Here is a 15,796-nt window from a genome sequence, read left to right as displayed (position 1 = left end):
CACATAGCCCAGCATTCTTTCCACTGCCTGAAACATTTTTCAAAGTCAGTTTTCGGTATCTCCTGCTAATGCTTCATAACATTTGTCATGATCTCTTCTCTCGTCTCAAGTTGGGAACCCTTCAGCAGTGTTTTGAGCTTTGGGAACAACCAAAAGTTGCACATAGCCATGTCTAGTGAACAGAGAGTCTGCCGGATGTGCGGGATGTTGTGCTTGGCCAAAAATTCCTGAATCAGTTGAGAAGAATGGGCAGAGGCATTGTCATGGTGCAGCTTCCAACTTAATGCTTTCAAAAGGTATGGTTTCTTTCATCAAACTGCATCACAAAGATGGCAGATAACATCGAGGTTGTAATTTTTGTTGACAGGCTGACCTTCTGGTGCGTATTCGTGATGCACACCACCACAGCAGTCAAAAAAAATTGTCAACGTGCATTTCACCTTGCTGCAGACCTGTCATGCTTTTTGGCTGAGGCAACCCTGCATGTCTCCGCTGGGACGACTGTGCTTTGGTTTCTGAGTCATACTCATACGCTCCAGTCTCATTTCCAGTGATAACAGTCTTCAGAATGTCTGGATCATGATTTGCACACTCCAACATGTTCATCCATAGAGCTTGTTGTTCACGTGAAAGGACATTTGGAATGTACTTGGCAGCAACTCTTCACATGCCCAAATCATCCATAAAAATTTGGTGTGCTGATGCACTGCTGATTTCAATTTCACTAGCAGTTTCTCTGAGAGTCAATCAATGACTTCCCATGACCAAATCACAGACTTTCTTCACATTTTCAGAACTTTTGCTTGTTAATGGCCTCTCAGGATGTGGATCACTCTCGACTGACATTCGGCCATTTTTTAAGCGATTGTACCACTCCTTTATTTGCGTTACCCCCAAGGTTTCATTCCTAAAAACATGCTGGATCTTCCTGATACTGTAATTTTTACTTGGGTTTCACCTAGCTTTTGGCCGAATTTTATGCAGTAATGTTGTTTGACTTTTTCAGTCATGGTAACAAGTGTGGGAACATGACAAGCATAAGGAGCATGACCGTGCAGAGCCATGCCTATGATTTTTGAAGGGGGTGAGGGTTAAGAAAAAAAAAAAACTATTTTTTCATAACATAGTTTACTCACAGTGATAAAGCAGACACAAAACAATAGTTTAGTTGACTGTGATTTTATTTTTAAAATGGAGTTATCAGGTGAAGATTGGGAACTTTTGAAAGCTTGTGAACACTCCTATTCATTCTTCCTTATATTTTGTAGAACTTTTTCACTCTTTCTCTACTATTTTTCTATCTTGTAACATTCTTAACAGGATTTAATTGATTTAATGAGTTGCGTTTTTGGTATTATCTTTATTCAAATTTTTTATTCTTTCCCAATGGAGGGAGGTTAAACCCTCAAACCTCCCCCCCCCCCCACATGCATGGCCCTGCAACCATGAACACAGGCTGATTGACAACCACTGAGTCACTCGTGGCAGCTGCCATTAATCATGCATGTGCACGAAGATCCTTAAGTGCGCTACACAAAACCCCGCCTCTACCCTCCAACTGGTTGGTGAGAAAAAAAATGAGGTCGTAAACTTTCTGAACAGACCTTGCAATACAGTAAAAATAAAAATAAAAAATCCTATACTATCATTTTTTGAGGTGCAGTGGCCCAAGGCTAGGCTACTATAGCCCAATACATTCGAGGGTAAAATGACCAGCCTACCCCACCTTATGGTATAACATGATAAAAAAAATGCATGTCACCTCCTGGAGATTTTACCTATGCAAGGCAGTCACTCCAAGTGGGACATTCTGACTGTTTTGCCGCCAGGACGTATAGGTAATAAAAAGTATTCTTCTCCATCGTTTTCCCAACATGAGGGGTCAGCTACTCAGATGAGTTGGCACCACTTCCTTTTGTCCTCTTCATCTTCCTCCATCAGGTCTCTATCCCTCATGTCCCTCCTCCACTCCCTCCTTCCATCTCAGTGCTTCCTCTTGATCTCCTACCATCAGTCAAACTATCTGTCTATCTATTGTTGGACACCTTAATTCGGTAAGAGATGGCCACAGAAAAATTGCCTTCATGTTGTCCCATCTTCTCATTCACATCCCTCTCCACCCTATCCCCCCACCTACAGTACCTCGTACATTCTCCTGTTCCCTATTTCTTTCTCCACACTTACACATACACTCCTAATCAAAATCTCACTCTTTCACCCACTTTCCATGGCTAAGCCATCTCTGGGTACTACAAACACATTCCTGCACACCTACATTAACACCACAATGCTCCCAGACTTATTTACCTTACTGTCTCCCCACATAACTCCACAATCACCTCTCAGACAACTCATTTTCACCCACTCTTGATTTCTGTCCTTTCAGCAAAGTCCAAGCATAACTTTCATATGTTAGTGTGGGAATTACATTGCTGTCATGCAACAACTTTACTTCCATGTTCACTTCTCTGGTCCTTCCAAAGGTTTAGTTAAACTCAGAATGCAAAAAAAATGTGTATTATAAATAGGCTACCCAAGTATGAGCCAAGGCTGCCCAACACTGGTCCTGAACACTTCATATTGGTATATCATCAAAATCATCATCCTGACCTTGTTTCCACCTAAAGATTGGGTCAGGAATCGTGCAATGGTGTGTGGGTGGAATCATGAGCCTCATCACTCTCATCTTCCATCCTGTCCTCCCACCTTCTCTGTCTTCAGTATGGTACAGCTGTTACAATGACAGACATGGCTTGAGGGTCCCAGCTTCTCATCCTCCCTCCTTCCCTAGCCATCAACTTACAGATGTCCAACTCTTTGCCGGCACATCACTGCAAGAAAATGTCAATTTTTTTCCTTTATAGGGTATGAATTTTAAAAATTATAGTATTATTATTTTTAAAGTTACAATTAAAATTCTCACATACAGTGGAGTTCCCTTCAGTTTTAGCAAATACAAACAGTCCTCACTACTGTGTGGGTCAAAGCTGAGTTCCAAAATATTGCATTTTTTCACCTTACAACCTGTACTGCAAATTGGAAGAAAACTAGCAAATCATTTCTGTAAGTACTGTAGCACTTTACTGGAACTTTATGGCAATTAATCTGTAATCTACTCTGGATTTAATAGATAAAAGAAATCAAAGAAGGTGATGGAAACCATGCTGTAGTTCAGAGTATTATAAAATAATAATAAGTGTCTACAGTATAACACAATAAACAGCATGAGTATCCTCAATGTGAAAAAGACTTCATACAAATCTGTTATGTTCTCACACCTGTCCCCATTATGCACTGACCTCAAATATAGAATTCTAAAACAGATTACGGTAACCCTTGCAGAACAAAGACAACTACCGGTGTTGTTGCTCTACCCCAGTCATGCTTGGCCCAGAAGATCCATCGATCGCAGGCAAGCAACCATCCATATGGGGTGGTCACATAGGTTTTCTGTCTGCTTCTTAGTGTGCCATGTGCAGTGCAGCATTTCATAATGTGTGTTATGTTGTGTAGGCTCATTCTGCAAGTGGGGCATGTGTCATCTGAGAAGAACTGGGTGATGTCCTTATCTAAGTCTGGCTAGGCAAACCTGATCTACTCTACTTAACAATACCTCTGATGAGTGGATACTGCGAGTGGGAGACTTGTAGTTTAAGTGTTCTGATCAAGGTTTTGTATTCCTAGCACATGACATGAGTAAAGATGTGTTGCTTCACTGCTAGTTTTGGAGTGTCTGGAGGTGGGATGTTGCTGAAGAGAGTGTGGTCATGTTGTGGCAAGCCAAATGATTTCCTGTAAACCAGGAAATCATTGACAAAGCTGGGAGGTAACCCTATAACCAACCAACACGTATTCCCTAAGTGACAAAAAGTGGGTTGGTGGAGTGTTAGTGCCCCTCCCCAGTAAACAACTAACTAAATATACGAACGAGAAGCCTTGGACCAGGACTGACCAACAGGTAACAACTTGGGACCAAACAAAGGACATGGTACGGATTGTGACATGGAATATAAGGGGTGTGAATGATAAGGTGAAAGAGAGAGAGAGACTGTCCAGGTACTTGAGGGTGCAAAAGTGAATGTACAATATGTGGAATAACCGAGACTAAATGGAGAGGTGAGAGTGTGAGAGAATGGGAGTATGGATAGGATATATGCGAAGGAGTGAGTGTGAATGAGAGGGCAAAAGAATGAGAGTGCATTGTTGTGTGCAAGAGATGGAAGGAGAGTATAAGAGAGTATGGATCAGTTGGCTCAAGGAATATGTGGGCAAGATTGAAAGCTGGACTACAAATATGGGCAATGGTGTGTTTGTATGCACCAAACCAAGATCATGCAAGCAAAGTGAAAGAAGAGTTTTTGATAAATGTGGAAGAATGCAAGGAATAGTTTGAAAGGAATGAGCGAGTGTTTTTGATTGGAGATACAAATGGAAAAGTAAGGTAATGTGATGGTGGAAGTTGTTGGTAAGTGGGGTGTGCCTGCAGAAATAGATGAGAATTGCAGTGTTCTTGCGGACATTTGTGCAGAGAGGAGGTTGGTGATAGCCAATACCCTCCTTAGAAACCAAATGATCCACATGTACAAGTGGTGAGTGATGAGAAGGGTGGGTGGTGAACTGAAAGTACAGAAGGCAATGACTGATAATGTGTGTGTGGATGATAGAACGAGAAGGTATGTAATGGATGCAAGAGCATATAGAGGCTGGATGAATGTACTCTGACCACCACATGGCGGTGGTGAAAATCAGTGTTCATATGAAATGGAGGAACAGAAGAAGGGATGGACAGGAGGAAGTAGTTCATGCAAGGAGGGTAGAAAGGTTGCAAGAGGATGCAACAGAAGGCAGAATATACATGAGAAGTGGAGGAGCAATTGAGTAAATATTACTTGGTGCAGATGGGGGATGTGGAAGGTGTGTGCATGATATTCACAGATGAAATCTGTGCAGCACATGACATGGTGTGTCGGGTGAAGAGAAGACAAAAGGGGGTGCAAGGAATATCATGGTGGAATAAAGAGGTGAGACAGGCTGTGGCCCAGAAGAAGAAAGCATATAGTGCGTGGATGATAAACGGGGGCGTGGAGGAAGCTGAGAGACGGAAGAGGGAGTTATATGTAGAAAGGAAGAGAGGAGTGAGATTAATAAGAGAGAGTAAGAATTGAGTGGATGAGGAATTTGGAAGGAATTTCAGTGTAAAGTGGAGCAAATGAAAGAGAATGTTCTGGAAAGAGATAAAGAGAGTTAGACAGGCTGATAAAGAAGTTAATAAGAGTTTGAGAGATAAAATGGTAGATTGATAGTGGAGAAGGGAGAAAAGTGAGTAGATGGAGAGAACACTTTCAGGAATTGTTGAACATAAAGAATGAAAGTAATGCAAGTATAGGTGGTTGGGGAATGGCTAGGAGAAGTAGGGATGTGAGAAGAGAGGAAGAAATCAGTAGGATGGAAGTTGTGGAAGCAATGAAGAAAGTCAAAACAGGGAAAGCCCTAGGAAGTGATGGAGTGTGCAGTGAAATGCTGAAGCATGGGGGAGATAGTAGCAGAATGGATGTGGAAGATGTGCAGCTGGCCTGGGAGGAAGGTTAAGTCACGGAGGATTGGAAGTCAGGTATAATTATTCCCCTGTACAAAGCCAACGGCCATACCACGTTGAGTACACCGCTTCCCGTTCGATCAGCGGAGTTAAGCAACGTTGGGTCTGGTTAGTACTTGGATGGGTGACCGCCTGGGAACACCAGATGCTGTTGGCATCCCTACGTCAAGTGGGGTTGGTGGAGGATTAGTGCCCCTCCCTGTAAAACAATTAACTCTAAGCCCTTGGCCACCCCGTCTGGGATACATGGCGTCTGGCAATGAATGAATGATGAACAAAGGGAATGGGGAAAATGAAGTGTGTGGGAATCATAGGGGCATTTGTCTTCTTAGTGTAATAGGAAAAGTATATTGTAGGATATTTATTGACAGAGTTAGGGAAATAACAGAGGAATTAGTTGGAGAAGAACAGGGAGGTTTTAGGAAGGGAGGAGGTTGTGTAGATCAGATATTCATTCTTAGATCTTTTATAGCCCCATCCATATTCAGAATGAACAACCATGGAGACAGGACACATCCCTGTTTCAATCCAACATTCAGATAGAAAGATTCACTCAGTTCACTATCCACATGCACTGCATCCTTAGCCCCCTCATACATACTCTTCACAGCATTCAGCAACTTCCCATATACTCCATACAGTATTAATATTTTCCACATTCCTTGTCTACCCACTCTGTCATTTGCTTTCTCCAAATCCATGAAGGTTGCATACAACTTCTTTCCCTTCTCTAGAAACTTTTCCACTAAAGACCTAAGGATGAATATCTTGTCTGTACAACCTCTTCCCTTCCTAAAACCCCTGTTCTTCTCCAACTAATTCCTCTGTTATTTCCCTAACTCTGTCAATAAGCATCCTCTTTGCCATTACACTAAGAAGACAAATGCCCCTATGATTACCACACACTTCATTGTCCCTTTTTCCTTTGTACAGGGGAATACAGTAAAAGTCCATTAATCCGAATGGCAGTGGACCAAGAATCATTCTGATTATCAGATTTTTTGGATTTTTGGGTGGGACCCCTAAGACACTCAATTTCATGCTTAAACTGAAATTCTACCGAATGGATCACTTTTCATTCCTTCATAATACAATATGGCACATAATAACATTATGTATTACACAAATTTTTTACAGTAATCCCGCATTTTTTGCGGATTTTTTGTCTACGGTTTTGCCCTCTCGCGGATTTTCTTAGCATTAATAAGTTCAACAAAAATATCCTTGAATATACAGAAAAAAAAAAAAAAATGAAATTCCCGCAGTTTCCAATTGTAGCGCGGTAAACTCACGCCACCCTCTGTCCCTTTCCCGTGGCCCCTCTGCCAGTGTTACCATATCTAGCATAATTTTATTCTTTTAGCATAATTTTGATCAAATTTTCGAGTCTGGAATATTTTTTAACATATTAGAAGTTTTAGAATCATTCTAGCATAATTTTGAATGGAATGGAATATTTTTAGAATAATTTTATAAAAGCTACAAATCAGAGAGAGAGAGAGAGAGAGAGAGAGAGAGAGAGAGAGAGAGAGGACCAAGGTAAGAAGATGTTTGAATAATTGGTTACTTTCAGTTTGGGCTTGGTTGGGTTGGATTAGGTTAGGTTAGGTTAGGTTAGGTTGGATTAGGTTAGGTTAGGTTAGGTTTTAGGTTAGGTTCGGTTTGGTTCGGTTAGGTTAGGTTAGGATAAGTTTGAGCTTTGTACTTTACCCATGAAACCTAGGTTTTTCCGATGGATTTTGGTATGATTCATTCGATTTTCATCTTCATTTCAGTCGGAAATGACCATTTTCTGTGTTTTCCCCCCTCCCTATAACCCCCGATTCCCCAAAGATCCCTCATTATTTCAGGGGGATGGGGGGGGTCATAACTCAAAATCTCGTTATTTCCGACGGAAACGATGCTCAAAATCGAACGAATCACATCAAAATCCATCAGAAAAACGTAAGTTTCGTGGGAAAAAGCAGTATGGGTAGATACCGATATTTATCCTCTTACTGTATGTAGGTTCATTTTAATATTTTCATAGTAAACAATACATAATTAATATGTTGCACGAATATGTATAGAATTTTATCATTTAGCTTCAAGTTAGTATAATTCATTTTTTACTTGGAACAAATATGCTCAATCTAGCATAATTTTTTCATTGCCCTAGCATAATTTCGTTGTTTGGATATGGCAACACTGCTCTCTGTCCCGCATTCTTCAGTCCACGCCTGACTGCCTTAGGTGGCTGTTGTGGTTGTAACCACACTATGATATGAGCCTCTTGCCTCCCACTTGCTTTCCACATGGCCCCAGGACGTAAGCCAGCCTCACCAAGGGCTAATAATACAATTAGTAAGAACTCCAAAGTAACAAAACGATCAAGTTATGACCTTAGCAGAGAAAATTGTGTTACTGGACAAGCTAAGAAACGACCGTGGGAGTGTTTGCTATCACCAGTTAATGCATCTTTTTATTTTGTACTGTTTTGTTAATAAATGTGTAGATAATTGTGTATTACAGTACGGTGTTTACGTTTTTCCTTCATAATGGAGTATGTGCTTTCAATCTTTTAAGAAGGTATTTCGGGATGAGTATGGAGGTTTCGGGACAATTCGCAGTCACAACAAACACAAAACAATTCGCCTTCATTAATGAAGATAGCTATGGGTGACGCTAGAATATAATTCAAAGGCGACTACAGCGAGGAAGAAACAAGTTAATTATTGACTAAAGGTGCAACTAATAAATAATATCCAGAACCTACGCTACTGAACATAGACTGCTGGATCCCCCTGAAATATAGTTATCAAAGTATTGATTAATTAATAATAAGTATATTGATGAAAGTATTGATTAGTATATTTATAGAATGGCGGGGAATCGTCCAGGGTGCGAATTGTTCTGAAGGGGAATCGTCCATGTTTTGACGGGGAATTGTTTGACGGCGAATTGTCTCGCAATCAGTATGGACATGGACTGTGTTATGGGCAGCATGGTGGACACAAGTGCAAGTTTTCAATTGTTAATAGAGTATTCGCGGAATTGACTTTTCGCGGGGGTTACAAGAACGTAACTACCGCGAAATATGCGGGATTACTGTACTTAATAATGTTGTACTTATGACACAAACTGCAAATGGTAAATTAAGAGATGCTCACCAGTAATGCAGTGTTGAAAACAGCAGTTGGAGGCAGGTAAATCCAATCAGAGGGAGTAACTCCAGGGTTGATAATAATATGCACGTATTGTAAAAGCACAATTCGCCGTCCAAATATAGACGATTCCCCGTCGTTTATTTACATATCAATTTATTTAGCAAATTTTTAACACTTTTAACTCTTCAAAGTCGTTTTAAAATATACCCATGATATTGTAGTACCAATGGAAATTCATGAAGACAGCTATGGGTGACACTGGAATACAATTCAAAGTCAACTACTATGAGGCAGAAACAAGTTAACTAGTGTCTAAAAGTGCAACTTATGAATGATATCCAAGGCCTACACTATTGAATGAACACAGACTTTGATAGATCACCCTGAAAATTAGTTACTACAGTATCAATTAATCAATAATAAGTATATTTATAGAATGGCAAGGAATCATCCAGGGTGCGAATTGTCCTGACAGCAAACTGTCTTGTTATTGCTGTGACGGCGAGTTGTCCCAAAACCATCAGTGGATTTAACTGCCTGCATACGTTCAGTGATGAATTATGCAAACCCTGCCTGGGCTTCTAACCTCACCAAAACACACTACAACACTCTACAGACCATACAGAACAAGGCCCTAAAAATTATCACAGGCTGCACAGCTACTACACCCACAGACCACATACATCAGGAAACCAACAAAGTCAAGGATCACCTAGACATGAGAGGCACCCAGTTTCTTGCTGCAGCCTCCACAAACCCACAACATCCATTACAGTACATGGCAGCACATCCACCCAAACCAACGAACGTCAAAACAACACCCAGCACACGATACCATACACAAATACTGTCATCTCTCCCCCCTTGCCCACCTCAGACCAGCTTCCAGAAGCATATCCACACTCAGATCACTCGCCGCTCCATTCAGTCACTTAAAGACAACACACAGCTGCATGCACGGCCTCCTGACATCCACCCTTCTGAATCCTATCTTCCTCACGAAGACAGGGTCCACCTGGCCAGGCTGAGATGTGGGCACCATCCAGCCCTCTTAAGCTACCAGAAGAGGTTGGATGACTCCGTCACTGATGCCTGTCCAGGATGCAACACAGCACCCCATACTATTAAGCACATTATGGAAGACTGCATTGCACACAATCACCTATGCCAACAACACAACATACACTCTTTGAGAGCGCTGTGGAAAAGCCCGGTCTCGGCCATGGCCTTCCTAAGGGACTCGGGGCTGTTCGGCCAGGCTGCCTAGGGAACAACTACTACTACTACTACTGCCTGGTTGCTCATGCACTTCAGCCAGTCTCGGATATCAGCCTGCTGACAGCCTGCACACGTTTCTTGTAGAACTCATTTTGCAAGATATGGATAGTGATCACCTCAGCCCCATTGTAATGATTATTTTGTTCAATGAAATGCACCAGTTTATTAGAGTATACACAAACTTCCTTCCATGAAGCTTCCATGACCACACCACTCGGCACTTTGGCGCATTTGGCGCCCAGTTTGAATTTTTTAATTTTGATTTTTTTTCTTTTGTAGTTTTTGTCAGCCTTTTTCAAAAATTCAGATTATTGGGATTCTCGGATAATCGGTGTTCGGATTAATGGACTTTTACTGTAATTATACCTGACTGCTAATCCTCTGGGATTCTACCTTCCTCCCGGGATAATCTGCACACCTTCCATATCCATTCCACTACTATCTCTCCCCCATGCTTCATCATTTCACCACACACTCCATCAATTCCTGGGGCTTTCCCTATATTGACTTTCTTTACTGCTTTTCCACTACTTCCCTTCTATTGATCTCTTCTCCCTTCTCACCACCCTCTTTTTCCCAGCCATTCCCCAACCACTTATACTTGCAGAATGTTTATTCTCTAACAGTTCCTTAAAGTGTTCTCTCCATCTGCTCACTTTTCTCCCTTCTCCACTATCAATCTACCATTTTTATCTTTCACTCCCCTACTAATTTCTTTATCACCCTGCCTAACTCTCTTTACCTCCTTCCAGAACATTTTCTTACATTCCCTCCCCTTAACACTCAAATTCCTTCCAAAATCCTTATATCACTTTTCTCACTCTCTCACTGATCTTTTCACCTCTCTCTTCTAACACTCAAATTCCTTCCAAAATCCTTATATCACTCTTCTCACTCTCTCACTAATCTTTTCACCTCTCTCTTCTATCTCTCAACTTCCTCCATGTCTCTGCTTCCTATCCACTCACTAAATGCTTTCTTCTTTGGTGCAACAGTTTGCCTCACCTCTTCATTCCACCATCCTGTTACTTGCACCCTCTTTTGTCTTCTCTTGACCACACACACCACCTCACATGCACAGATTTCTTCCATGAAAATCTTGCACACACCTTCCACCTCCCCCATCTGCTCTAACTCATACTTACCCAATCACTCCTCCAGTTCTCTCTTATATTTTATCTTTTTTCCATCCTCTTCCAACCTTTCTACCCTCACTGTATGGACTATTTCCTCCTGTTCTACCCTCCTATTCCTTCATTGCACTTGAACCTTGACTTTCACCACCACCAAGTGGTGGGCAGAAAGTCCATTCCCCCTCCATATGCTCTTGCACCTATTACATACTTTCTCATGCTGTCATCCACACACACTAATAAATCACTGCCTTCCGTTCATTCAGTTAACCCCCCGCCTTTCTCATCATTCGCCATGTATACCTGTGGATCATTTTGTGCCTAGATAAAGTACTGGCTATAATCAACCCCCTTCCCACACAAATTCCTCTAGGGCACTCATTCTCATTCACTTCTGCAGGCACACCCCACTCACCAACTACTCCATCCACCTTCACAATCCCTACTTCTCTATTCATATATCCAATCACTGAAATCTATACGATATTTAATCTTTCCAACTTGAGAAGTCTCTCCTATACCAAAAAATAGTTTCAACATACTAAAAAAATAAATACTATATCATAGAACTGAAAGGATTAATTCACATTTCCTTACTGAGAACTGAAGTCTGAGAACCGTGTCCATCTACCCTCCTTGTCAATGACTGCCTGCAGTCGTTGTGGCACTGATGCGCCGTAGGTTCTGACCACCTCTGGACTGCCACGCAGCACCTCCCACTGGGACTGCATGTGGCACAGAAGCTCCTCTATTGTCTTCTCCACTTCCTCACCAGTCTTGTCTCTCTCCTCTACAGTCCTCTCCCTTTCATCTCCAATCATGTCCCTCTCATCTCCAGTCCTCTCTCTTTTATCTCCAATCTTCTCTTTTTCCTTGCCCATCTCCCCTTCCTCTCCAAATCTTTCCTTCTTTGCCTCCCAACTGTGAACAATCCTGCCCCACAAGTTCTCTATGGGATTCATATCACAATTTCTGATGGGCAATTCAACCACCTGTAAGTCATCTTTGTCAGCAAACCAATGCTGCACTGTCCGGGCAGTATGGACTGGACAACGGCCATGAACAAAATTGACTGGGCCCAGAGGGAATGGGAACTTCCTGATTGCAAGGGATGGAAGGAAAAACTCTTCTAAAATGACCAAATACTTCTCTGCAGTGAGGTCACAGTCAACCTGAACTATGTCACCCACCCCATGCAGAGTCAAATAACCCCACATGTTTACCTGACCACTCCTTGCATCTTCATCAGTGTTGTCACCATCACACCTGCAAAATGGAGCATAAAGTTAATTAACACTCAGATGTCCAGCAACCTCAACAACTGCCAGTTTCAGAATGACCAACAAAAAACAAAAACACCGAGTGGTTCATATATAACGCATAATGCTCCACTTCCACTCTGCTGGGTGGTTTCTTGTAAGTTGTGAGAATGGCTCAGTCAGTGTTATCAGTATCTACCCTTCATCATCCATTCATTTCCTATTCCCACTGACACAACCACACCCACACCAACTGAATAAGCCATTCCTGCAACACATATGAGACTTCCATGTGAATTTTTAGTGGAGTGCTATTTGCAGGCCACCCTGTATATTTAGATGAGGGATGGAAGAGGAACTGCATTAATTTTACCACACAAATTTGAGCTTGGTGTATTACATCAGGAGGTTGGTTCTCTCCCTAAGTATTCTGCCTTGCATGTGTTCTGAATGAGGGATCACATTTAACAAGAATTTTAGCCAATCTCCTGGATACACAAACCTACCCAGGTGTTTAATATTAAGAGCAAACTTTTTCTCTAACTCTTCCACATTCATATTCAATAGTCTGGCTGGAAAATGTATGGTTATAGTGAAGACAAAAGAACAAACAAGCAATCTTCTACATAGTTTACATTAAAAATGATTGGTAAATACATCTTACAGAGATTCTGCTGCCATTTAAAGAGTTAGGATGTTTTATGTGAATGTGGTACGTGGGGGCGCTCACCATCCACTCACTCGATGTAGTGCTGCTCTCGGATGTCTGCCCTTTCCTCTCCTCCATCCTTATTTCCTCCCATCCTCTTCTGTTTTTCTTTCCTTCATTCTTTCGTCGTCCTTCTGCCTACGGGTGACTTTACACTTCATCTTCTTTCTTTCTTTCCTTCATTCTTTCCTCTTCCTTCTGCCTGTGGGTGACTCTACACTGAATGACAAGCCAAATAGTTTCCTGTACACCAGGAAACCATGTACTGTACCCTCGCGTCCAGTACGCATTTGCCCAGTACTATTCTCATCCAGTACGGTTGGCAAAAAAATTAAATAATTTATTACCGTAGTACGGATTTGTTGGGCTTGTATGGATCGGCCGTGCAAAGTGGGCCAAATCCAAGGAGTTCTTCTCTAGTACTGACGTGCTGTGTCAAGTACTACTACCCGAGCGTGCGAGAGATGACAGCCAACACCAAGAAACGTTCCCTAGTACAGTCACTATTCGTTTTACGTTGATTCGGTATACGATAATTCGCTACAACGATAACAGAAAAGTTCCACCCCAAAATCCGATTTCCAATGAATTTCCTGCTATAACGATATTGCCCTCGGAAAATTTCGTACGAAGCACCAGGCACACGCAAGGTGACAGTTGCTTGTCTCAGGCAAGATGGCGGCCCGAGTGTGCAGAGCATAGTTTTGGTTCAGTTGCGATCCCGCCATCCCTTCAAAGCCCTGTCTTTTCCACTCGTTCACATGTCCCCCCTCCCCCTGCTATTGTCACCTCTCAGCCAAGCATTGTGCTACAGTAGGCCTATACATTGTATAGCACCAGCCCAACGTTAAGCAAGTGTGACTGTTGTGTTGTTGCAGCGATTTACTGTACATGAGTAACGCCGCCTGTATTGGTGTGATAGTGTTTGTTTTGGTCTTGGAGACGACTTGGACTGACACAGGAAGTGATTAAGGTGGGTTGTCATTTTTATTTCAGTCTTGGGTAGGTGTCTTTCGGAAGCTGAGTTGACGTAACCCCCCTTTTATAATGTGTTTCATTCTCCCGATTTACGATAAAATCAGTACAGTAAGCCCCCGCGTTTAGCGATCCAATTAGTCTGGCGAAACTACCGCCAAATTCGAATTTCGCCAAACGTGAGTTCTTTTTACTGTACAAATTGCCTATAAAGTGCCTCAATCAGTCTTTGGTCATTGCCAAAGTCCCCCTTTTGACCCCTACAACACCATCTTTCGAGCTGAAATAAAATTTTTTGCCTTCACATATTAATACACATGTAGAAAACAGACCAATAAACAATAAATAAAGCTAATAAGACATGATATAAAGGTTGTAACTAACCGTAAATAGAGTGAAGATAGGCTTGCTTGGCTGGGGACGTCGGAGTGGCAGTGGGGGCAGCTTAGTTGCTACCACCACTTTCCTCATCACTCTCCCCCTCCTCCCCCATAACCCCCTTAGCAACCATTTGTCTCGCTTGATCATCCACTTCATCGAAGCCAGAAAAGTCAGCATCCAGCTTAAAGAGGGCAGCGAAGCTTGGCTGGGGAGGTTGGGGAGGTTGGGGTGGCTGGGGAGGTTGGGATGGCTGGGGAGGTTGCGGCTGTTCTTGTGGCTGCTTTTGGGGCTGTTCTTGTGGCACATCGAGTGGGGGGGGGGGTTATCAATGATTTCACATTTAGCATCGTCTACGGGAATGGTGGCAATGACGTCTTGGATATTGCGTTGTCTGTCCAGATTCTCTAAGAAAAACTTTGTTATTTTTGTCTGCTTTGACATTTTCAATTTTTCTTGATATTGTTCTTGGAACACTTCAATCAGCTGGCCCAGAAAAACTTTGGTTTTGTTCTCTAAATCATCATCACCACATACCAATGCACAGAGCTCCTCCCTCATTGTGTCACAAATGCCCAACGCTTGGGATAAGATACGTGTGGTGATTTGTGGTGGCTGGTTAGGAGGAGTTTCAGTTGTTTCCTGTTCCATTTCTTCGTCAGCTTCCATCATTTCCACAAGTGTTTGCTCCTTTTTTCCTGACCCCATTTCTACCATTTCACACACACCTTCCCTGTCCACTGTCTCCGTACGATTTGTGATGCTTTCCTCGCCTGTACTCACGCTTTTCAACCCGTTTCCCTCGCCCACCTTCGTCCTTGCTGCCACCACCATTGTCCTTACTCCCCCCCGTACCACCTGTTGCGCTGGTAGAGGCCATGTTGGCGGGAAATCGCCAGAATTCGTTCCCAGGAGCACAGAATAGACGCTAGCACAACCGCTCGCACTGCGTTCTGGTTGGTCTGACGTCACCGGGCAGCCGTGTGGTTCAACATGCGGCCGCCAGGGGACCGCCAAGTTTGAATTCAAATCGCCAAGCACACATTCAGTGGTCAAGTTGAAATTCGCCAAACATGGGGGCTTACTGTATACGATAAGGTACGACCTGACATAACCCCATCGTAAAACAAGTAGTGACTGTACTGCTGCGCCAGTCCAGTACGCCTTCCTCGTGACTCGTGATGTGTGCCAGTCAAATTGCAATATCGCACTTCCTCCTGATGATGAAGACAACGTTGCATCAGTGTGTGACTATGAAGGATTTATGAGGAAGGTTGAGGCAGAAAGACCTTCTCAGGATCCTGAAGGCCGTCCTCCAGGGG

The 15,796-nt window shown here is 42.6% G+C and overlaps 1 protein-coding gene and 1 non-coding gene across 2 annotated transcripts in view; one reads left to right on the top strand and one right to left on the bottom strand.

The window, feature by feature from the left end:
* Positions 1-2,425: 2,425 nt before the first annotated feature.
* Positions 2,426-15,796, bottom strand: part of LOC145404600 (uncharacterized) — a 135,563-nt gene continuing 122,192 nt past the window's right edge. The window contains exons 9-10 of the mRNA XM_080276118.1: positions 11,751-12,419; positions 2,426-2,831 (exon numbers count right to left, since the gene is read on the bottom strand). Coding sequence (XP_080132244.1) covers positions 2,795-2,831; positions 11,751-12,419 — 706 coding nt within the window. The 3' untranslated portion in view covers positions 2,426-2,794. The remainder of the gene's footprint in view (positions 2,832-11,750; positions 12,420-15,796) is intronic.
* On the top strand, positions 5,635-5,753 carry LOC145404761 (5S ribosomal RNA). The gene has a single exon (XR_013898218.1). It is a non-coding gene; the product is annotated as a 5S ribosomal RNA (ribosomal RNA).

The sequence above is a fragment of the Coenobita brevimanus genome, chromosome 64 (genome assembly GCF_032717465.1).
Source record: "Coenobita brevimanus isolate Jiangsu-jjx chromosome 64, ASM3271746v2, whole genome shotgun sequence".
In the NCBI taxonomy this organism is placed as follows: Eukaryota; Metazoa; Arthropoda; class Malacostraca; order Decapoda; family Coenobitidae; genus Coenobita; species Coenobita brevimanus.
Note: the sequence above shows the minus strand (reverse complement) of the source record. Positions and strands in the feature narration are given on the sequence as shown.